We start from the raw sequence: 23,859 nt of genomic DNA on the forward strand, positions 1-23,859 counted from the left end.
GCTATTCATCACTTTGAATATTTCTTGCCACTCCCTTCTGGCCTGCATGGTTTCTGTTGAGAAATCAGCCGATAGTCGTATGGGTAACTGTTTTTCTTTTGCTGCTTTTAAGATTCTCTCTTTGTCTTTTGCCCTTGACATTTTAATTATGATGTGTGTTGGGGTGGTCCTCTTTGGATTCCTTTTGTTTGGGGTTCTCTGCGCTTCCTGGACTTGTAAGTCTATTTCTTTCACCAGGTAGGGGAAGTTTTCTGTCATTATTTCTTCAAATAGATTTTCAGTATCTTGCTCTCTCTTTTCTTCTGGCACCCCCATAATTTGGATGTTGGTACGCTTAAAGTTATCCCAGAGGCTCCTTACACTGTCTTCATATTTTTGGATTTTTTCTTTTTGCTTTTCTGGTTGGGTGTTTTTTGCTTCTTCGTATTTCAAATCTTTGACTTGATTCTTGGGGTCCTCTAGTCTGCTGTTGGATCTCTGTATATTATTCTTTATTTCAGTAAGTGTATGCTTAATGTCTAATTGGTCCTTTTTCATATCCTTGACGGTCTCACTAAATTTCTCAGAGGTTTCTAGAAGATTCTTGAGTTACCTTATAATCATGATTTTGAACTCTATATCCAGTAGTTTGCTTTCCTCCATTTCTTTCATTTGTGACATGTTTCTTTGTCTCCACATTTTGGCTGCTTCCCTGTGTTGGTTAGAATGGCTTTGTGTGCTAGGTGTCCTATAAGGCCCAGTGGCTCAGCCTCCCTAATTACCTAAGGTGAACACTCTTGGTGTACCCCTTTGTGGGCTGTGTGCACAGTCTTGTTGTACTTAAGTCTTGATTGCTCATGATATCACTGCGAGGAATTGACCACCAGGCCAGTTGGCTGTGAGGACCAGCTGTGTCTACAATGGGAGAACTGCTGTGCTGGAGATACCATTATGGAGCAGAATGTGATTCAGTGGGGCTTTGGTGCTAAGTCTGCTCTTGAGTGTGTCCCTTATGGATGTGAAGAGTTGTATTCTGTTATGGTCTCACTCTGACCACTGGGTACACTGGCTCTTGGATCTCCAAGGAGGTGCAAAGTCAGCCACTGCCTGAGGCCACCCAGCAGGAGCTACAGAGAGATCTGCAGATTTCTCCTCTTTGTTTGAGGTTTGGAAGTGCCCAGATGAGGCCCAGCTGTGAAGCAATGCAGGCTGCTGCTGCAGGGCCTTGGCCTGTTATTGATAGCTTTGGGGCTCCCTGACCTAGCTGCAGCTTGTTTGACAGGTTTTTGGTGTGGGCGCGCACGTACAGTGCGATTAAAACTTCGTGGCCCATGCACAAAAGTCGGTATTTTGTGGAAGAGCCACACTCAAGGGGACAAAGAGCTTTGGCTCTGTTGACTAATGAGTTTGCCAACCACTGGTCTAGGCCTTCTTTTGGAAGCTTTGGCGCTCTTTGACCCAGTTGCAGTTTGTTAGGTTTTAGATTGCAAAAGAACAGGCCATTCATATGCAAAAGCCTCTGCTCACTGCTTGGGTGGGATTGTAAATTGGGAGGGGCGGGGCCTCAGGGAATCATCAAAGTAGAGCAAACCACAATGGCTGCCAGTCAGCCCTGCCTTGGAGAGTTCCCCGGGTCTCTGTGTCCCGTGGCCCCGTGCAGGAAGAATGATCGCTGCAAGCACCTCTGCGAGATAGCCACCCTGGCGTTCTGGCCTGATGCCAGACAGTGCAGTTTCTCCCTGTATGAGTTTGGGTCCCCAGAACTGGAGTTCAGAGCAATTGGGAGCTTGTATCTCCCTCCCAATTGAAAAAGACAACAGCGCTCCCAGTTGCCAGCCTGTTTCTGCGCGTGCCTCTGTACCTCCACACTTCCGCACCTCTGCACCTCCTACCAGTTTCAATGCGCTTTTCTCTTTCCTTCTAGTTGTAGAATTGCCACTCAGCCAGCCTTCTTGTGGTTCTGGATGATATCTGTTTTGTCTTTTAGTTGTAGTTTTGATGAGGTTGTGCGAGGCAGCAAGTATAAGTGTGTACCTATGCCGCCATCTTCCAGAAGTTCCTGTTACATATTCTTATTTAGTACCTCCAAGTCCCTAGAACACTACCTTCCCTTCTGATGCCTTAATGATAAATTGGCATCTTGTTCATTTTCTTTATCAGTATACTAGAGGCTCAATGCACAAAATTTGTGCGGTGGGTTGGGGAGGGGGTCCCTCAGCCCAGTCTGTGCCCTCTTGTAATTCGGGACTCCTTGCTCCTAACCACCTGCCTGCTTGCTCCTCACTGCTCACCTGCTCTCTCCTTACCACCTGGCTCATTGCTCCTTAGCGCTGCCATGGAGGTGGGAAAGGCTCCTGCCACCGCCACTGCACTCACCAGCCGTGAGCCCAGCTTCTAGCTGAGCGGCGCTCCCGCTGTGAAAGCACACTGACCACCAGGGGACAGCTCCTGCATTGAGCGTCCGCCCCTTAATGGTCAGTGTGTGTCATAGTGACCGGTCGTTCTGGTCATCCCACCATAAGGGTCGCTGGGCTTTTATATAATAGGTTCTCTGTAGAAATTTAGTGAATTCCTAGCCTTCCCTTTTAGTCACATTTGACTTTATTCCTGTTAGCTTTTTAAAAATTGAGATAAAACTGACATGTAATATTTTGTGAGTATGAGGTGCACAATGTATTCCTTGTTTTTTAACCCTTGATCCTATTTTTCTCACACAGGACAGCACATGTTGTACCCAGTCATTTAGGGTGGCCTGAATCCTATGAGATACTCACAATCCCTAGCTGATAGGTAGTCCTAAATAATTCACATTTGGCCAGGCCAGTGTGAGTCCATGATTGAGCATCGAGCTTTGAACGAGGAGATCATGTTTCAATTCCCAGTCAGGGCACATGCCCAGGATGAGGCTTGATCCCCAGTAGAGGGCATCCAGGAGGCAGGGGATCAGTGATTCTCTCTGATCGTTGATGTTTCTCTCTCTGTCTCTGAAAGCAGTAAAAATACTTTTAAAAAATACATACATTTGCTTAGATGTCTAAATAACATTTTGGATAAATTCTAAAATAATTACTTTGATGTCCATTTAAATCACCAAGACTAGACAAGGACTTTAAGTGTTATTTGTTATTTTTGTCAAGTTTTGGTAGTTTAAGTTTCTTCAGTAAACTTTTTGTTATAGGTTCATGTGCTGTAGTAATTCCATTTAAAGTGCATTTCATTTGTTTTTGCTACTATTCATAAAGTGGACTTGTTTTTATAGCTGGACTTAACCGTGATTTATATCTGATTTAGGTAAAGGATATTCCCTATTTTCAGACTAAAACCATACCTCCAATTGATGATCGAGGTGCAAGAGTGTTTGTTCACGAAGCAGGAGGTAATTCATGATTTTGTTCTCATGAGACTTTGTATTTAAAAGAAAAAGAAAAAAATTTTAAGAAAATTTAAAAGGATGTTGGTTTTGGTAGGATGACTACAAATTCAGGTATACTTACTTTTGGATCATTTATACCAAAATAATTGAGGCCATTTAAAATTAAACCACATTTTTGTGTGTGTGTAATGGACATAAGAAAATGTTTTTCCAAGTAAGTACCCAGCCGCTAAGAAGACAAAAACTAGGTCAGTTATTCCTGTTTTTTAAAAAAGAATACATGAAAAATTTGTAACACAAATCCTCATAGGTCTAAGAAATAGCCATTTGGGCAAAGGATAGAGAGAGAAAAATGTACTTATATATTGTATGATCTCTCTTTGTTATGGTCTGTCATATTTTAATAAATATATGCATATCAGCCATAGGTTTAAGGCTTTATAATTTTGACTATTGCTTTTAAAGAAGTACCACTTCAGACTCAGAATTATTACTTTGCTTTATGAAAATACTGAGGATAACTAAAACGATGTCTTCATTGTACAATCTGTTTTCCATTTTGTACCTAAAGCCTCATATTAAAGTAATAGAAACATATCTGCTGACTTTACATTAGTTTCCTAATTAAAGCAAATTATTCTTTTCCCAGTTTTGAGTAGTAAGAAGAGTTCTTGTTTTCTTCTCTAGCTTCCCTCCTGTAAACTGTCACATAGTTTAAGACACTTGAAGGAAGGATCATTGATGCTGTCTTTACCGGTGTGTTTTGTTTACTTCTGCACAGGTCTTCCATCTGGCACTGGAGGTCTGGTAAAAAACTCCTTCCACTTGCTGAGGCAGCAGATGAGTCTTACGGAAATAATGAATTCAATCCATTCAGATGCTTCTTTGTTCTTAGAGAGCACAGAAGACACTGGCCTACAAGAGCATACAGATGATAATTGCCTGTATTGTGTCTGTGTTCAAATTCTGGGTTTTCAACCCAGTAACCAACTAAGTGCAATATGTAGTCATTCAGGTGAGTGAGTACGTCCTTCTGGATGAATCCACCTGAATTTGAATCTGCTCCAGTCACACATAGGTCATCCCCCAGCCCTATCCAGCATCCCTCACACTGCATTCTCATGCCCTCAGCCTTAGTTCAGTCAGCACCTCCTTGTTGGAATGGTGTTTCAGTCTCCAATTTTGGCCCCTTCTAGTTTACTTTTAAACTGTTCCTTGCGATTAATTTCTTGAAAGTTCTTCACTGTCTGTTCATGCCCACCACATAAGACTCTTTGTGTGGCCTCACTTGTGTCTTTTTCACCATTCTCTTCTCTTACAGTTGACATACTCTTACTGACATAAAGTTTTGAACAAATTGTGCCCTGTTTCAGCATTTCCTTGCTGTTTCTTCTTGTCCCTCCCCCTTTTATACACACGCAGGTCTGTACACAAGCACACTGTCTATTTAGTAAGTCTACCCCACCCTAAGTGTAAGGAGTGTTTTATCTGAGCTAGATAATGACACTCCTTCCTCTCTACTCTAATAAGTTCTGATTGTTCAGTTATAGTAGTGATAAGCCAGGGAAGTATGGTTCTTACATTGGTAATTATTAAATGGGGTGCGGGAAGGAAGTCATAGAACAATACACATAGTATAATCCCCCTTTACCTCCAAAGAAGCAAGAAAGATTAATTTATATACAGACTTTTAACCATATTTTTCTGTGGAGAGCGATATTTAGTTTGGGGTTGTGAGGGATGGGAGAGGGATAGATAAGGTGCTTTTTATGCTATATATATCTTTATTTGACTTTTTAAATAGTATGTAGTATATATTTCTTGAGAATTTAACAAATTTCATTATCTGAGTAGTCTACTTTGAAAATCTTCATTATGAAACATAATTGTTGGAAACTGGACAGAAATTACAAGGAAGCATCTCCTGTATGGTATACAATACAAGCACAGGAATTTAGCCATTGAGACACTTTAATTGAAATAACTGATCTTTCTCTTCAGACCTTCAAGACATTCCATATTCTGATTGGTGCGAGCAGACTCTCCATAATCCCTTAGAAGTGGTTCCCTCTAAGTTCTCAGGGATTTCTGGATGTAGTGATGGCGTGTCTCAAGAAGGCTCAGCCAGCAGCACCAAAAGCACAGAATTGCTGCTAGGTAAGTTGTTACATTCAAATGCCAGCATTGTTAATAAAACTAAGTTTATTGTTGTTCCTAAATATTGTTAAAGTTGTCTCAGAACTATGACATCCATTTTAGTGAGGCCTGTTTAGCCAATTATTGCACTTAACTATATTAACATATATATGTACCTTCTTAGTTGTCTCCTTTCATTAGAAAGAATTTTGTTCCCAAATGATCAGAGTATGTGCAGTTTATCTCAGTTTTAAATCTGTTTTTTAAAAATATATTTCTTTATTAATTTCAGAGAGGAAGGGAGAAGGAGAGAGAGATAGAAACATCAATGATGAGAGAGAATGATTGATCAGCTGCCTCCTGCATGCCCCCTACTGGGGATCGAGCCCACAACCCAGGCATGTGCCCTTGGCAGGAATTGAACCTGGGACCTTCAGTCCACTGGTTGACACTCTATCCACTGAGCCACGCTGGCCAGGGCCCAGTTTTAAATCTTTAGGTAAAGTTTAACAACAAATTCCATTTCTTACAACATTTTCTATTGTGATATAGATAAAATATTTTAATCTTCTTTTCAGGTGTTAAAACAATTCCAGATGATACACCAATGTGCCGTATACTCCTTCGCAAAGAAGTCCTAAGATTAGTCATTAACTTGAGTAGTTCAGTTTCAACTAAATGTCATGAAACTGGGCTTTTAACGTAAGTTAATACCAAGCCTGAGTATTCTTTGTTCTGCTTTTTATTGTGAAAAAGATACTTGAAATAACTTCAAAGGGTAGCTTACATCAGTAGTTCTCAGGATGGCATATCTGTGTGAGGCTAGATTTTCTTCATGTCCTTCAACCAAATGACATGTGATAACAGACTGAAGCAGATGCAGGTGTGTTAACCCAGTTGTCTTCTTTCAGCCAGACTTTAAAGAGATCAGTGGAAATGTAAAATAATACTACTCTTTCTTTTCTAGTTTTGGAAAGTCTAGTTATTTTTTTTATTAAAATGCTAGAGGCCCGGTGCATGAAATTCATGGGGGCAAGGGCGCTTCCCTCAGCACAGCCTACACCCTCTCCAATCCGGGACTCCTTGGGGGTTGTCTGACTGCCGGTTTAGACCTAAACTGGCAATCGGACATCCCTCTCACAATCCGGGACTACTGGCTCCTAACCACTCGCCTCTGCTTGCCAGCTTGATCGCCCCTAACTGCCACCCCTGCCAGCCTGGTCGCCGGACTGCTGGCTCCTAACTGCTCACCTGCCTGCTTGCCTGGTCACCCCAAACTGCCCTCCCCCTGCCAGCCTGATCGCTCCTCACTGCCTCTGCATGCTGGCCTGATTGCCCCTAACTGCCACCCTGCCAGCCTAATCGCCCCCAACTGCCCCCCCCACCTCGCTGGCCTGGTCGCCCCCTCTGCTGGCCTGGTCGCCCCATGCAGCCTGCTGTTCAGTCGTTTGGTCGTCCCTCACTAACCCCGTTTCCGGCCTGGTCGCCCCACGCAGCCTGTTTTTCAGTCCTTTGGTCAACCTTTGCTAACTCCCCTGCCAGCCTTGTCATCCCATGCAGCCTGCTGTTCATTCGTTACTGTTATTGACGGTGTCCTGGACAATTTGCATATTCCTTTATTAGTAGTATAGATATGTATTTATGTTAACATGTAATGGGTTTATTTCTTTAATGAATAAATATTTTGAAAGTTTCTTATTTTAATTTCTAACATGGTAATTATTTATGGCCATAACCCACACAAAAAAGTTTTGTGGGGTCTTGGATAATTTTTAAGAAAGTAAGGGAATCCTGAGCCCAAAAAGTTTTTTTGTTTTGTTTTTTTCCTCATCCCAGGCATGAAAAAAGCTGGCCTACATAAAAGTGATATTTTCTTGCATTAATTTTCCTTCCTTTTCTCAATAAAAATTGCAGAATTTTTGTTGTTTTTTTTAATCACAGCAACATGGTAAAAGACTATGTATTCACCATTTTGAGTTTGTACGATTTAAAGCAGTGGTCCTCAAAAGAGAAACACCTCAGGGTCTCCTCGGAGGCTGTAAACCCAGTAGTAACGCAGATGCTGGGCCCACTGCTGGCTGGCCTGGGCTCTAGAGGCGTGGCCCTGAGCTGTGTACTGCCCCGTCCACCCCACCACTGATTCTCAGGTGCTGTCCTGCGAAAGCTACTGTTTAAAGGTTGAAAGATACAAACAGATAGCTCAGTCCAGGGCATCAATAACTTCAGTCTAGCTTAAAAAAATACACAAACTTATTTCTATTTTAAAACATTAATTTTGAAAATATTTGAGTCATCCTAGACTGATAAATTTTGCAATTTCTCATGCCAGTGAAAAAGAATATTTCTAACTTTTCAAGAAACATTTGGGTTTTCATTATTTTAAGAGATAACTCAAAGCGTGAGTTTTCTAATTTAAGTGTGAAGTAGGAATATTTAATATTTTATATTCGTATGCCATAATCCCAGATATGCCATCTAATCATTAGTATCTGGAGAAAGAATATTTAAACAGAGATACTCTGGGGCAAAAGTAGCTATTATTATAGTTTTCTTCCATAGTCTTGCCTTTCATTACAGAATTAAGGAGAAGTATCCACAGACATTTGATGACATCTGCCTTTACTCGGAGGTTTCCCATTTGCTGGCACATTGCACGTTTAGACTTCAGTGTCGGAGATTCATACAAGAATTATTTCAAGATGTACAGTTTTTACAAGTAAGTAGAATTTGTACTGAAATTTATTTTTCAAAAATAATTCTGTGTTTAAAAGAGAGATGATATCTCTTGATATACTAGAAAGTCATTAAATTGGACCACTTCTTCCCTAGATGCACGAAGAAGCAGAGGCTGTGTTGGCAGTACCACCAAAGCAACCTGTAGTTGATCCATCGGCAGAGTCCTGACCTCGTGTTTAGGATGTATGTAGGCAGATGCTACTCACACATTCACATTGTGCAGTTCACCGACGCCGCTGACAACGCCGCGGACGGGGCAGCAGGGACAGGAGCGCCTTCTGTGCACTGTGCCAACAGTTTGGGTGCAGGAGCAGTGGACCTGCGACTTCCCTAAGCAAACATCCTCCTCCCCCCTGGAGCCCTGTGGGGCGCACTGCTCATTACCACAGTTTAAAAGTTTTAGTTACCATTGTATGCAAGAGCCAAGCACTGAATACCTACATAGGTTTTCTATTTTTTCATTTTACGTGCATAACAACAGTGGAACAATAATAGGATACACAGAGGCACCCTTCACACCGTTATTTCTGAACCCTTTTTTAGGGCAAATAAAAACATGCCTTGTTTGTTAACTAATTTATGAAAACCAGGAGTCAGTGTCTCCGAGAAGTCATCCGTCACCACAATGGTTTGTGCTGTAACTGCTGGTATGAGAGGGAACTTTCCCTGGTGTCCGTAACACTACGTCAGAGCTTTGTAACTGCAAAGCGAAAGAAGAGCCTCAACAACCCGGGACTTATAAGTTATTTTTATGTTATTAGATTTTCATAAAGTTTTTTATTTCTTTTCCTTCTCTTCAGTTTTGTTCCAAGGTGTTGTTGTTATAGGCTATTTGAACCGATTTAAGGTTTTTCACTACAGTTCCTGATTAAAATCAGAAATCATTTTACAGTTCAGCTTTTTCCCACTTCTAGAGTGCATATATATGTGTTCAGTGGACTGCCGTTTTCATCCTCTTCCCATATTACCATTTTAAACAGGAACTTGAATAAGCACTATTAATGCAGACCTAAAGCAAAAGAAAGCATTAAATGATACTTTAAGGAAAAGTTAAGTTTGCCTACAATTTACTACACATTCCATGGGAAAAGAAAAGCCATATTTCCTTTTAAAAATTAATGACACTGTTATTATGATTAAAAATTGTAGTGAAAAGCCTTAAGTACCAAATTTTAAAGCAGCAGTAATTTAATGTTTATATCAGTGTTCTTGTTTTGCACAAACTAAATGCAGTGATTGGTTAGTTTATGAGTACAGTAATTGCCTTGGTCACAGTTGTGAAATTAAGTTGACGGGGCAAGGTTTTGTTTATTTATGTGTTTAATTTGTATATGTCTAACAGAAATTAAACCTATATGCAAATTTGTATATAAAAATAGCATGGCCAATCATCATTAGAATGCTTGTAAATGAAAGGATTTTTTTTAAGGTCTATATATAAATAGAAAAAAATTACAGCTGGACTAATTAGGACCCTTTTTTAATCATTTGTGTATGCCATTTTTACAGTCACACATCAGCTTTGACATCATCCTAACACACTGATTCATGTTTTACAGGTCACAGATCCTCTTTACAATGGGCTCGTTCTCTGAGATCTCTGTAAAGAACCCTGTGAACCAGAAAGCAGAACTCACAGAAATACTTTTTTTTTTTTTAAATTAACTGGCACTGAAAGTTCCCATTGGGATGAAACATTTCATCTTACTTTATAACACCTCTGACTGCACTTCACGAACTGTTCTCATGTGCACTGTGTAGCAAGTGACATGCTACGAAGCAGACAAGGGCTGGACTGCTGCTTCTGTTAAAAAGTGGTTCTTTAGACTTCCTCTCAAATCCAATTGAAGACAAAATATACTTTTTTATACTTTAACTTATCCTTAACCCAAATGTTCATTTAAATGTCGACAACAATTTGCCTGTCACTTTGGTCTTGGGTGATTAAACTGCTTTCCAGAGAACCAAATGTTAGAGATACTAGACCAGATAGTGGTTAAAAACTCCAAAGGCAGTAACAGAGTAATCTTATTCACAATGGGATTAACCTATTTTAGACATTCATTTTAAACACTACCTCAGTTAATATTAATAGAGAGTATAAAATCTGTGGTTTAACCCCTCAGAAGGTAACAGTAATTCTTTTTTGTCACACACATCATCCCCATCCCGGGGCCCCACCTCACTCGTCCATCCTGAAATGAAGTCTCATTACTGTTTGTCTGAACTGTTTTGTTTGTGTTTTTATAATTACTTTGAAAGACTTGTATGTATGCATCCTAATATTTGCCTATAGCACTTAGTTTGGGGACACACTCAGAGATTTTTGATTATCAGTAATTTAAGGAACAAATGTACTTAAGTGTATATGTTTCACTGACAGGTCGAATATGTTCTTTTTGAATACTTGTTTGTATAAAAGTAGACATTAATGATGAAAAAATGCTCACATGCAGTGCGAAGTGATCAATCACCTTAGGGGTTTAAAAATAATAAATTATAGCAGAACAGGTTAGGAATGGGGTCAGTGGTAATAAAAGTAATTGAGAAAATCATCTATAAATGATAGATATTACCAGACTAAAAAATACCAAAATAATGTTAATACTGTAGGTTTTCAAAATTTTTAGGATTAATCTTAATCCATATAAATCTGTACTATTGGTAATTACTAATAATTGGGAGGAATTTGGACAGTTGTGCTGGTTGTAAACTGTGAATTTCTAATAGTAAAGTAAATTGTTTTTAATGGAAATTTTTTTCAAGAACAGATTTTAGCTTCACATACTAAATAAATACTGATAAAATTAGAAATTAGTATTCATAATTAAATATGATCTAAAATTTCTTACATTTTTATTTCCTGTTTATGCTTAGATAGATTTGAGGGGAAAAGTTTCTTCTCCCTAATAAAAAAAAATTTTAATGAAGATTGGTAGCATTTGGACATCCTGTAAGACAGTGACATTAAAAAGACTCTTTGGAGGTGGGTATATACATTACTATACTAGTTACTCTAATATGTGTGCAAGTCCTTTTAAAATGGTGTCTTTAATTGTTTTCAGCTCTTTTATCTGGAGCTTGGAACAATTAAAGCTGAGTTTTTTAGGGCATATTACAATGGCAAAGTGCTCAACAATGGGGTGTCCTTGCGTATTTAGATTTGTCTACTGCTATTTATATACAGATTTTCATTCCATTCAGAGGATGCGTTTTATCCCACATTAAGCACAGATGATTAAGCAATAAACACCAAATTGTCATCCAAATTATAACTGCAATTATTTTTGCATGGTAAGAGGGAGGTGCTGATTTTGTGTGAGATGAGCTTTGTAAGCTACCTTGGAAAAGGGTCCTTTGGAAGTAAGATTTTTCCCTTTGTCCTGTGCTTCCAGTTTTATCTCAGATTCACAACCCATTAAACCATAGGAAAAAGAAAAGGTAGAGTTCATTGCCAGAGTTTTACCAGAACTGTTGGAATAAAAGAACATTTCAGCTTTTCCAAAATATAAGTTGGGAAAGGTCTCCCTTGGCTGCCAGTCAGGAAATACATGATTACCAGTAGTCCTTCAGTGAGAGTCTCGCAATGAAAGCATGCCAGTGAATCAACAGCAGTGTTTCTCAAAAGACATGGAAATCTGAACCCTTTCTAGGAGCACTATTGTTTTCCTTCAGTCCCAGGCGCCCAGGGTGTTTTTCATTCATAGTAGGTTTGTATGACCAACACAGAATGTGGATTCCCCGCCTTTGGAGTGTTTTTGTAATGTAGGTGGATAGCTATGCCACAGCATGCATGAATTGCACATTTTGATTTTTTAGATAAAATATTTAATTTGAGAAATATAATTTATGCCAAAAAAGTATACCTTGTAATTTTGCCACTAAACTGGTTGATTTAGCACAAAATGCAAAGTTTTGGGGCAGAGGTGGGGGGAGATAAAAATGTTTCATAGATAATAGTTGGAAATGTTCCAGTACTGGCCTGTCAGAAACCCTGACGCTGCATTGTAAAACAAATGGTGTAAATTAGTTTTGAAAAGTGGTAAGGGATTGTGAAAAAAAATCTCAGATTAATGCTCCCTGACCACATGACTTTCTTCTTTTTTTAATTTAGTAATACGCTGCTACATATTTGGAGGTTCTGGTGTTTGTAGGTCACTGAACAGACATTGAAATATGATTTATATTGTATAACTGTAACATAGAAAGAAAAAGTATTTATATATTTTCCGTAAGAATATTTCATTGAGTTGTGTATAATTTAAATAAGGTTTGTCCCTAAATGGTTTTTCTCACCTTGATTTTTTTTTTTGGTTTTCTTGTTTTTGTATAATGTGTACAGTTTATGTCAAGGGCATTAAAAGCCTCCTGAAGCATAATCTTATCAAAGGGATACATTCTTAATAAAATGTACTTAAAATTCTTAAACTTGTGTTGTTCTGTTTGAAATTTTAAAATAATCAGTGTTGATTTGAAGTACGTACCACTGAGGCTGATACATATGCTTCCCAGTAAAAGGGACTTTTAAGCAACACAGATAACCTAGTTCAATGACATATTCCTGGCTTGTTCAAAATGTCTTCAAATATCTGCACTCTTAAACATTATTCATAATCTAATCAAATATCTTTACAGTTTTACCCTCAAATCATTATCAAGGGTCTTGAAAAAATGGATCAATCTTCTGAACAGTTCTGAAGTTTTTGAGGAGTTGATGTGCAATAAAAATGATAGGATGATGACTTCTGTGGGAGGTGGTTGATTTCTCAGGCAGAAACTGGCCTGAACAGACAGGGTAACATACGGCCTCCTGGTGGGGGAAGAATACACCACAGGGGAAATTATCAAGCCTGGAGATTAAAATTCACTGTCAAGGCTGTGGTCTATTGCAGCTGATTAAGTGTTGTAAAATGTATGTCTCACTTTTAGAAATGGATTTATTTTGGATATTTTGGTCTTTAAGCACATTTCTGTGTATCGTTTTTCAATGCCTTTCATGGTATGTGTCGTTAAATAGTAGGCCCCCAAATAAAAAAGTATAGTGAATCATCCTACAGCTGATCTTTGGAAAATGTGGTAATATAGCTGAACTTGAGGAACTTCATTTCATTTTTTAAAACTCTTCGATATGTAAAAATACTCAAGTGCTGTCTTAGTCCTTGTGGGCTGCTGGGGCTGCCGTCACAGAGCACCACACGCTGGGCCTTCACAGCAGGAGCTGCTTGCTCACAGGCGTGGGCTGGCAGCCAGGCCAGGGCTCACAGTGCCCGGACTCCTGTGTCCTCACGTGGCGAAGGGGCTAGGGAGCGCCCTGCGCTGAGAGCATGTCTGACCCTCAGAGGCTCCGGCCTCGTGACCCGATCACCTCCGAAGGCCCCACCTCCCAACACTGTCATCTGGGGGTTAGAATTTCAACATACACATTTCGGGGGGACAGTCAGACTATAACAACTACTTTTGGTCTCAAAAAAGAAACCACAGTATACAAAAACTTCATCTTTGAGGCTCATAGAGACTAAGAATGGCATTTGCTAAGTCCATTAACTGGAACATACTGCTTTGTTACCGGGCTGTAAAAATTTAACCGATTCTCCAGGTGTTTTATCTTTAAAGTTCTTTATGCAAAATACTTAATGTTTTCTACATTCTTTGAGATGAAGACCAGCTTATCTTTCTGCAGAGCTTAGGACAAACAGCTGTCTAATTCAACTAGACCTTAAACACATTCCAGGGAGAGCCAGTTTCGCTTGAAGTCATGGGAGTCGGGTGTTAGAATGTCAGCAGATTCCGTAGCTGCTGTGCAACAAGGCCCCTGCCCCAGCCTGAATTGTCGGGGTACCCTGCCCATATAGTATTGAAACTGCAGGTTTGAAATACTAATTTACTTGGTGGTTCAGAACATGGGAGAGGATAGTTACAGTGAAACTGTAAGCAAACAGTTACTATTAGTCTAGCATTTCCTACTGGCGTTTTGTTACGGTTCAGAAAGTTGCTTTCATTTGACTTAGGCCAGTGAGTCTCAAAGCTGAGTGTGCATCCGAATGAATGCCAGGTGGACGGAGACACCAGGCCTCATGCCCGAGAGCCTGACTAGGAGGGTTTGAGTGGCATCCGGGCACACCAGCTCCAGAGGTGATGTATGAGCTATGCTAATGGTCAGGTTTCTATTTCATGGAGGCAGAGAAAGCATGAACAGGGGTGTAACACTTTAATGAGAGCTTGTTACAACAAAAACGACTTCCAGGGCAGGCATTATTTTTTAAAGAAACTATGAAAGACTTTACAAGTCAGTCATCACTGCCACTGACATCTCTGTGGGCTTTTACGATTGCGTTGTGACAAACACGAGGCTAAATGACAACACTGAACCCAGGGTCCTCTTGGAATTACTAACTGAGATACTCGTTGGTACTGTGTTGGGAAAAGGCTTAAATACATGCGAGCACAGCGGTGAAGAGCCCGAACAGAAGCCCTGGTGTGTGCAGGTACACGGAGGCCGGCTGACAGCCACCTGGCTTTAGGCGGGTCCTTTCCTCCCTCTCTCCGTGGGGTTGAGTGTGGAGTGCGGGTCATGGGGTACCAGAGGCAGAGGCAGTGCCGTCTTCATTGGGCAAACGGCACCCCCAGGTGTGCTTGTTTAGAAATGTGATCGATCCACATTGCAGCTGACGGGCGGGCAGGCGGCAGAGGAAGGAGCTGCGTGCATGTAGCACCTGCTGCGCGGCTCGCATGCACAGGTTCAAGGAGACGAGGCTGCTGAGCCAGAAGCGAGTTCCCTCCAGGTGGCCTCTAGGAGCTCTGCCCAAACGGGCCCCGCGGCGTGGCTTCACTTGCTAATGCAGACATATAGATGAGAGGGAGGGGGTACTTGGCCCTGACCACCTGCTGCACAGTCCAAAGGATGCCACATGAACACAGGCCACGTACCTGGCAGTTCTTGAAAGAAAAGAGGAACCATGGGAAGTAAACGGAACTACTCAATGCTGCGCTTTCCTCTCTCTGAGGTAGTCATCCACAATTCCGGTGGCAGACCGGCGTCCACCCAGCGGGAGCGCCGTTATCCTGACACTGGGAGTCCCTGGCCAGTCCCTCTGACGGTGGTGAGTGAGAGGGGACAGGGTGGCGGTCTTCCGACACGTGCACTCTCATCTGTTAGGCAAGGCCTGCGCCCCAGGAGTTTTTACTGCGCCAATGCACGGCCAGTTCTTGTCACTGCGAGACAAGTCCAACCTGTGTCGGTCTCAGACATCTGTGACATTTTCATGAAATGCACCTAGAATCAGTAAACACTGACAACGTAGGCTCTAGGAACGAAACGCCGGTAGCCTTTTCAATTAAAGGCTTCAATCTGGTTCCTTTAACCTTAAGTTAGGAAACGTGGGGGTGGAACTTAATGGAAACCTTTCTGGTGACAGGCTGAATTCCAGGACCGTAGCCGCCCTGCCCGGGACTGCAAGGATGGGGTCTGCCCCTGCGAGGGGGGCCAGGGAGGCTGTTACAAGGCGAGCCTGGGACATGCAGCCACCAGGTAAGCAGGGTCCCCGCTCCTACAACGCGGGCGTTTCCACAGCGAGCCTGCTGCGAGGGAGGGAGGTCAGTTTCATGGCTTCTGAACTTGGAAACCTAGCGCGATGGCAGTGATCTTGTCTGACGCAGACCTCCCCGCCGTGGGGGCCTGGCGATGGGGTGGGGCCGGCCGTGCTTCTCGGTGTCTCTGTAACCGTGTGAAGGTGTGAAAGGGATGTATGCTTAGCCGCGGTGTTCGCCTGGACCCAAAAAGCTCATGGAGGAGAGACTGCTATTCTCATTCGGGGAAGGTGAGGCAAGACCCGGGGGGATAGCCATTTGCATTCTGTACTCGGAACGGGGTGCTAGCTCCAGGGAATTTGTTGGGGGACTGTCCTTGTGCCCAGATGTGGGTGAGGCCACCTGGGACACGTAATTCAGAGTGGTCTCTCCGGCTGGGGTTTCCCCGGAGGAGTTCATGTAGCTCGGCTCTAGGGACCTCAGCAAATTCCCAGGTGCAGTCAGAAGGCCCCCCATCCCTGGGGGGGCTGTATGGGGTGCTGGGACGGGGCCACAGAACCCAGCGTCAGGGGCTGCCTGATTATAGGTCAAGTTCTCAAAGCAGATGCCAGGGCCCGGGCCCACGGAGCTCTTCTCCGTGGGCAGGAGGTAAATGTAGTCGTGCTTAGTGCGGTCCGTTTCTGCCAGCGACTTCCTGGCGCCTGGGAACTGGGCCTTAATCCCCTCGGGCTTGTTCACCACCTCCAGCTTGTCGGGGATGCAGTCATGGGCACTCATGATTGTCAGGTGGGCGTTCTCCTGGCACGGAAACAGAAACAGGAAATGTGACCTGGGCCTGTCTGTGGGAGGCGCGTGGAGCTGCTGCTTTTCTCGGTACCTCCTGTCAGTGTTAATGAGGTGAGCAGGGTGTCCCCCGCGTCCCCAACGCCCTGGGAGAGCGGGGCCTGGCTCGCTCTGTCTTCCTGGGAAGTCCACGGAAGTGCAGTTGCTATAGCCCAGCCAGGGCTGGAGTTTCATAGGTCTAGGGTTTCCATACAATTCCCCAGCATTTACCTTGGGTTTTAGTAAGGACAGGACGCTGCTCTTGTACGGGTCTGGAATGTCAGGATAACATGTCTCCTTCATCCTAGAAAAGCAGTGAAAATGAGACTGAATCTTGCTTCAATGTGTTGGAATAGTTACGAATGAGAACTCTGAAGTCAGATTCCTGGGTTGTAACCTAGCTCTGTGGCTCACTAACTCTGACCTTGAGTCAGCTCCTTAACCCTCGTGTACCTTTAATTCCCTCATCAGTTCCATGGAGACAATGACGGTGCTCAGGGTGGGGCAGTGAGATTGAGTGAGTTGTTATATGTCAGCACTTAGATCAAGCATGTCAAACTCAAAGGCTAACACAAGCCAAATAAACAAGGTTTAAGTGTATGTGGGCCACAAAAAACCAAAAGCTTCATAGAAACTTAGGTTTATTTTGATAGAGACATGCTGAATTCAAAGGGCTGAAATAGATGTTAACATTAAATTATAGAACATTTTAATAAAAATTAATATTTTTTCTTGAACATTAACTTACCAGACACTGAATAACTGCACAAATTAATAAGTGTAATGCAAATAAACCTATTTTTCTTGTTCTCCAAAAGCTAAATATGTTGTGCACACCGAACAAGTCAGTCTAAGACTAATGACATGGCAATTGGCTGCTAAAATATTTGCTGCTGGTATTAGTAGAGAGAAATGGTGCAACTGTGGTAAGGCACGAAAGGGAAATGAATGCAATACGATTATAGGAATCAGTCATTAGCGAATGTTGTAGTTTGTTATTAATAACTAGTGGTGCATGGATTCATACACATTGAAAGGAAATTAAATAGAAGAAATATTTTAATATCGCTATTTGCCCTTTCTCTATAATAGAAGTGTCAGAAATGAAAGAAAATTAGTAAAATGTATGTGGAGAGCGGTTACAGTGTTTGGACAGGTTCAAGCCTCGGACTAATGAGAGGGCACAGTCCTCTCGTGGCCACGTGCAAGTCCCAGCTTGGAGGGCAGAGCCTTCCCAGCACAATGATAGCCAACAGCTATGGTTGTAAGCTTGAACCTATGGTCCGAACACATGGCCCCACGTGCCTGAGTGATATGGGCTTGATAGAGTTCAGGTGCATGTAATTGAGTAGATTCAAAACCCATGAGAACGTTGTAACCATGCCCTTACTTTGCCTGGTGAAATCTGGCTATAAAATAAAGAGACAGCTTATAGGCCATGGCACTGTCTCCATTAGAGAGGGCAGTGTCCCACCCAGACCCAGCTTTCTTCTCTTGTCTGTCTTTTCTAAATCTTTCACTGCCCCCACTCAGGTTCACCCTTGGCCATGCTGGTGTGGCAAATGTATATGAAAATAATATATAAATTGACTAATAAACAACATGATATAACAACAACAAAGACATGATATAAAAAACATGATATAAAAACAACAAAAACATGATATAAAAACAACATTGATAAAAACAATGACTGATAAATTGATTAAACTTATTCTAATATCTCCCTGTATACCACATTGAGTAAATACACTTTCAGAGTGTTTGACTAATTTCCCTTGTGATTAAGTATTTACAACTTTAACGTCACACGCTCTTCGGACTTAAGAGAAAGCAACATATAACTGACCATGTCTGAAAGCAGGTTCAGGTGGGAATATTCCTACTCTGTCTGGAGCAGCGGTTGCCAACCATTGGTCTGTAGACCACTGGTAGTCAGTGAGGTCCGAAAGGTTGGCAACGCTGATTTAAGGAAACCTTTGCAGCAGCTGTCGCCAACCAGGGGTCCACGGACCACTGGTGGTCATGGTGTCCGAAAGGTTGGTGACCAAAGGTCTAGAGTTTGTCCTCATGATTTATTAATAGTCATTGCAAATGCTGGCATCACGGGAAACTGTCTTTGAATTAATTTAAATGGGAGGCCAGTGTCAGACAGGGACAGTTGTGCCAATAGTCGGTCTTCAGACATACTCTGTCAACGACGTGGCTTTCTTTCAGCTTCAGAATGTCAACAAAAACAACCAAATTCATGATCAACAATGACAGATCAAAAGACACGTGTGCAATTGGTGTCAGCAAGAGCTTTATATGTATCGCACATATGTGAGTCAACATTTATTTTTAAACTGCCAGTGCAGTCATATGTACCAGCCGGTCGGTTAGACAGTTGGATGAACAGTCGGTCACTTAGCCTTTTATATATATAGATTATGTATAATAGGATATTGTAAAAATTAAGTTACGAAATTTTTATTAAAATGTTTCTTACATAACATTATATTGGCTGGGCCACAAAAATATTTGTTGTGGGCTGCATGTGGCTCGTGAGCCATGAGTTTGACATGCTTGACTTAGAACATGGCCAACTGTACAGTGAGTGACGTACAAACATTAGCTGTTGCTATTGAATAAGTCTTTCATCTTTTTAAATGGTTATGGTTTCCTTTATATATTGACCCCAAAAGCAAAATGTTGAACATTTTTTCAACTTTCCTCGTAGCCTCCTCTGCCCTTTCCTTTCCAGCCTATTCCTCATATTATTGGTGTGATTTCTGTTTATCAGACTTCTTTCCAGAGTTTTCCCTGACCCTCTTCCTAGACAAACCCCCCCACACACGTACCACTGACTCTTCACATAGCACAGGACCGTGAGGAGCAGGAGGAGGAAAACCATGGGGAGGATGGTGCGGATCAGTGCATGGGCTGAAAGAGAAGAAGGCGATATTTTAAATGAGTACCTTTCCCTCCTCAAAGGAAGAAAAATAAGTTTTAGGTTGAGAGAAACTTTATGTGTTTATTATTTCTCAAAAGTCTACATGTGTAAGAGTCGTAAGGGATCTGCCTGCCTGGGGCGTGTAAGGGAAGCAATAACAATTCAGCTGTTAGGACACCCAAACTTTATCAACATTTGGGGCCCAGCCATGGGCCTGGGTTTGCCAATGGGATGGTAGGAGTTCATGTCGATGCACTCGCTCACAGTTTTGCTTGCCCTCTGTGTGCCTGATATGAGCCAGGACGAGACTGTGCCCTGATCGCTGCTGCCCCTTCCGCCTGAGCCCCAGGGGAGCTGCGTGAAACACACCTGAGCCCGCCTGGCCCAGCGAGCCGTGAGCATAAAGAGATTTTGGTTTCTGTATGCCACTGAGATTTTGAGGTTTGCTTCCCGATTTGGCCTCTCTGAGGGCCATGAGAGACGCGTGCGGTTGGACAAGAAGTATTTGTCCCCAAACCTGGGGTTTGCACCCCTTCTAGTTAGTCTCTGATGGAGTGAATGTTTGAACTGGATAATGACTCCACTGCTGGTTCTCCGACAAGTCAACCCAACCGCAGCTTCATTTCCTTGGTGCCCCTCTTTCTGTTCCCACTGCGTGCCAGCCCCCCATTAGGAATTCTGCGGGCTGCCACACCCTCTCTGACAAATGTAAAGTGCACAGGGAGGGCCTGGAGGCTGACGGCCATTCACATGGAGTGGATTCTGTCCCTCCACGTGCTCCCTGCCCTCCCCAGGCCCTGGCCCCACCACGTGCTGTCCTGGAAGGAATGGGTTGGATTGGGGCGGGTGGGGAGGGCAGTGCTAGAGTTTTGTAAGGGAGGGCAGGCCTGGGACGATGCCCAGCCATTGCTATAAGGCCGCTCAGCTCCGGAGAAAAGGACCCAGATGGTGAGAGGGTGGCAGGAACCTGGACAACTAGCCAAAAGGAACCCTGACACCGGGGAGAGGGAAACAGACTCTGTCCCGACACCGCTAAAAGCACCTTGCTCTCCACATCAGCCCCTTTGGCGACTACAGCTGGCTCAAAATCGGGTTAAATGACGGACTTTTAAAATGTAACTGAGAGCAAGCCTGGGGACCTGTCCAAACCTCAGACTGGTTTGCTAAACTTTTCACTGGATGAATTTCCACACACGGAACACACCCCGGTGACCAGTGCCCCAGTCAAGAAAAGGAACGTTACCAGCTCCCAGAAGGCTCCCTGGCGGCCCAACGCAGCCACCTCCCTCCCAGGGGAACCACTGCTTTGTCTTCAGCAGCACAACCCACATGCCTCTGTGCTCTGCGTGGGATCGGACAGAAGGGGCGGGCCTGCGCTCTGTCACTCAGCAGGGCGTCTGTGAGGCGTCCGTGCCACTCTTGTGACGGCAGAATGGCACTCTCGTCACTGCAGTTAGGCAGCAACTGATTTGCTTCCTAAGAATAATCAGTATAATAACTAGAGTCCCAGCCAAGGCTAAGGAGGCTTAGCACAAAGAGGGGAGATGAATGAAAGCAGAAAGTACACTTGAGATAGAGAGAATTATATGTATTATATGTGTGTGTGTGTACACACACACCTCTACCAGCCAAGTAAATATCAAAGATAGGAGAAAAATAGCCTGAAAATAAATTAGAAATTAACTCCAAATGGCAAAAGGGCTCGAATATTGTGCCTCCCTGACTGAAATCTGTATCTGACTTAGAGACGTGGGCCATGGTCCCGTGATCTGCCTTGGACACATGGGTCGTGTTCTTTGATCTTAGAGATGTGGGCCGTGTTCCCGTGATCTGCCTTAGACACATGGGCCATCTTCCATGATCTGACTTAGAGACTGTAGGCCATGTTCCCATGGTCTGCCTTAGACACATCGGCATCTTCCATGATCTGACTTAGAGACGCGGGCCGTGTTCCCGTGACCTGCCTTAGACACATGGGCATCTTCCATGATCTGACTTAGAGACATGGGCCGTGTTCCATAGGCGGCAGTGAGTGCTCCATGCTGCCCCTGTAGTCACGTGTCCCCATCACCGGTCAGGGCCCCGGGCAGCACTTCCACCCAGGAGCCCATCCTGTCCACAGCCCCAGCTTCAGCTGGTCACATCTGGCAGACATCTCGGCCCATTTGTCTTTCATGGGGGAGGTCTTCAGAGACCCTTCCCGCCTCCTGTGGACCTTCTGTGCCCTCTGCTGACACCTGCTTTCTCCTTCTTCCATCAGTCTGCCTCCCCCACTTCCTGCTGGGTGCAGGCCAGGCTTTGCCAGGAGACTCCTATTTACCATTACTCAGCTCCTACCATTCTTTTCCCTTCGTTCTTCATCTTTTGGGCCAAGAGCATTTTTAAATATGGATCTCTTTTTTTTTTAATCCTCACCCAAGGACATTTTTCCATTGATTTTTTTTTTTTTTTAGGAAGAGGGGAAGAGAGAGGGAAAGACAGAGAGAAACATCCATGTGAGAGAAACACATTGATTGGTTGCCTCCTGCATGAGCCCTGACTAGGGCCTGGGCCGGGGAGGGGCCTGTAACCAAGGTATGTGCCCTTGACCGGAACTGAACCCGGGACCCTTTGGTCTGTAGGCTGATGCCCTATCTACTGAGCCAAACTGGCTAGGGCTGAAAATATGATCTCTTTATCTCTAAATCACCCTTTCCCCACCAAGTCTGCAAACACCAGGTTTGGGAACACATACGTCTTGCCCAACTGCACCAGCCTCTCATCACATCCGCCTCTCATCGCCCCCAGAGAGGCCCAGTCCAGAAAGCAATTAGTTCACCACCCAATGAAACCAGCTCAAAGGCCAGCTGCCCTGAGCCCAGCTTGGGGAACACACCACTGCCTGCCCCTGGCGGACTCGTGTGGCTCTCCCACAGCCAGCACTAAGCCATCTGTGACTTTCAAACTGGCGGGCCTGAGCGCCAGAGCAGTGCTGGGGGCAGGAGAGAGGCAGGAGCGGGTTTTGGGCCATGATCAGGCCGAGTAGCCCACTCAGCTGTTTTCTGTAGGGCAATTCGGTCACATTTTCTGTGAAACAGTTTGGTCTAGAGACAGAGACAGACAGAGAGCTCCCATCCGCACAGAGCCGGGCGTGTGTGTGCTGGGGCGGTTCCCGGGCTCAGGGAGGCAGCAGCCTTGCACTGAGGACACTCACCATGCTGCTCACGGGTGGTGACCTTGCCGAAGGGGTGGGCCGGGCCCTCACCGGCCCTCGTGCGCGGAGTGACCAGGAACTCGTAGAAGGATTCCGGCTGCAGGTTCTCCACAACAAATGTCTTTTGCTCTGGGTTATCGATGTCATGTTTGCAACCTTCTGAGTTATCTGTGGTTTAAAAACATTGGGAATGTGAGAGAGCTGGCGCTAACACTCCTGTTGACTCAGCACTGTGAACATTTTTAAAACAACAAAAAAATCGAATCATAATTTCATCACACAGGGACATTTTTAGGAATTGGCCAGAAAGGCAAAACATCCACTAGGCAAGAGATGTTGGTGATCAGGAGAGAGCGCACAGTTCTGTAATAGGTGGCAAGCTCTTGCTAGAGACTTAAACATACATCTCATAACCCTGGCCGGTGTGGCTCAGTTGATTGAATGTCGTCCCCTGCACCCAACGGTCTCATATTGATTCCTGGTCAGGGTGCATAGGGGAGGCAACCATTCGATGCTTTTCTTTCCCCATCTTCCTCTCCCTTCCTCTCTAAAGTCACTATAAAATAACGACATCTCATAAATGCAGATAACCAAGTGATGGTTGCTAGAGGGGAGGGAGCTGAGGGTTGAGGTGAAGGGATTCAGAAGTACAGATTGGTAGTTACAAATAGTCAGGCATGTAAAGAACAGCATAGGGAATATAGTCAGCAATGTTGTAATAACTATCCATGGTGTCAGGAGGTACTTGAATTATTGGGGGACCAGTTCGTAAATTATATAAGTGCTAACCACTATGCCAGTGATGGCGAACCTTTTGAGCTCGGCATGTCAGCATTTTGAAAAACCCTAACTTAACTCTGGAGCTGTGTCGCATATAGATATTTTTTTGGTATTTGCAACCATAGTAAAACAAAGACTTATATTTTTGATATTTATGTGCACTAATAAAAGACAAACATGCAAATTGACCGTACCTTTGCTATGCCCCAAGCCACGCCCACCAGCCAATCAGAGTGACTATATGCAAATTAACTCAACCAAGATGGCGGCCGGCAGCCATGGAGCTGAAGCAAGCAGGAGGCTTGGTTGCCCCAGTGATGGAGGAAGCCAAGCTTCCCACCCTGCCGCGCCAGCTCTGAGCTCCACTCAAGGCAAAAAAGT

The 23,859-nt window shown here is 43.6% G+C and overlaps 2 protein-coding genes across 16 annotated transcripts in view; one reads left to right on the plus strand and one right to left on the minus strand.

Moving 5' to 3' along the window:
- RICTOR (RPTOR independent companion of MTOR, complex 2) overlaps window positions 1-12,652 on the plus strand; it is an 88,798-nt gene extending 76,146 nt beyond the window's left edge. For 9 of the 12 annotated variants that reach the window (XM_015562625.1, XM_015562628.1, XM_015562619.1 and 6 more), the window contains 6 exons: window positions 3,271-3,355; window positions 4,134-4,367; window positions 5,354-5,509; window positions 6,067-6,190; window positions 8,066-8,204; window positions 8,318-12,652. In XM_015562625.1, coding sequence (XP_015418111.1) covers window positions 3,271-3,355; window positions 4,134-4,367; window positions 5,354-5,509; window positions 6,067-6,190; window positions 8,066-8,204; window positions 8,318-8,392 — 813 coding nt within the window. In that variant the 3' untranslated portion in view covers window positions 8,393-12,652. The remainder of the gene's footprint in view (window positions 1-3,270; window positions 3,356-4,133; window positions 4,368-5,353; window positions 5,510-6,066; window positions 6,191-8,065; window positions 8,205-8,317) is intronic. The other 3 variants (XM_015562620.1, XM_015562621.1, XM_015562622.1) reach the window with 3 other exon arrangements.
- Window positions 12,653-14,415: 1,763 nt separating this feature from the next.
- OSMR (oncostatin M receptor) overlaps window positions 14,416-23,859 on the minus strand; it is a 33,459-nt gene continuing 24,015 nt past the window's right edge. For all 4 annotated transcript variants that reach the window (XM_015562633.1, XM_015562631.1, XM_015562632.1 and 1 more), the window contains exons 14-17: window positions 22,699-22,866; window positions 19,414-19,495; window positions 16,805-16,877; window positions 14,416-16,549 (exon numbers count right to left, since the gene is read on the minus strand). In XM_015562633.1, coding sequence (XP_015418119.1) covers window positions 15,974-16,549; window positions 16,805-16,877; window positions 19,414-19,495; window positions 22,699-22,866 — 899 coding nt within the window. In that variant the 3' untranslated portion in view covers window positions 14,416-15,973. The remainder of the gene's footprint in view (window positions 16,550-16,804; window positions 16,878-19,413; window positions 19,496-22,698; window positions 22,867-23,859) is intronic.

The sequence above is a fragment of the Myotis davidii genome, unplaced genomic scaffold (assembly GCF_000327345.1).
Source record: "Myotis davidii unplaced genomic scaffold, ASM32734v1 scaffold496, whole genome shotgun sequence".
Lineage (NCBI taxonomy): Eukaryota > Metazoa > Chordata > Mammalia > Chiroptera > Vespertilionidae > Myotis > Myotis davidii.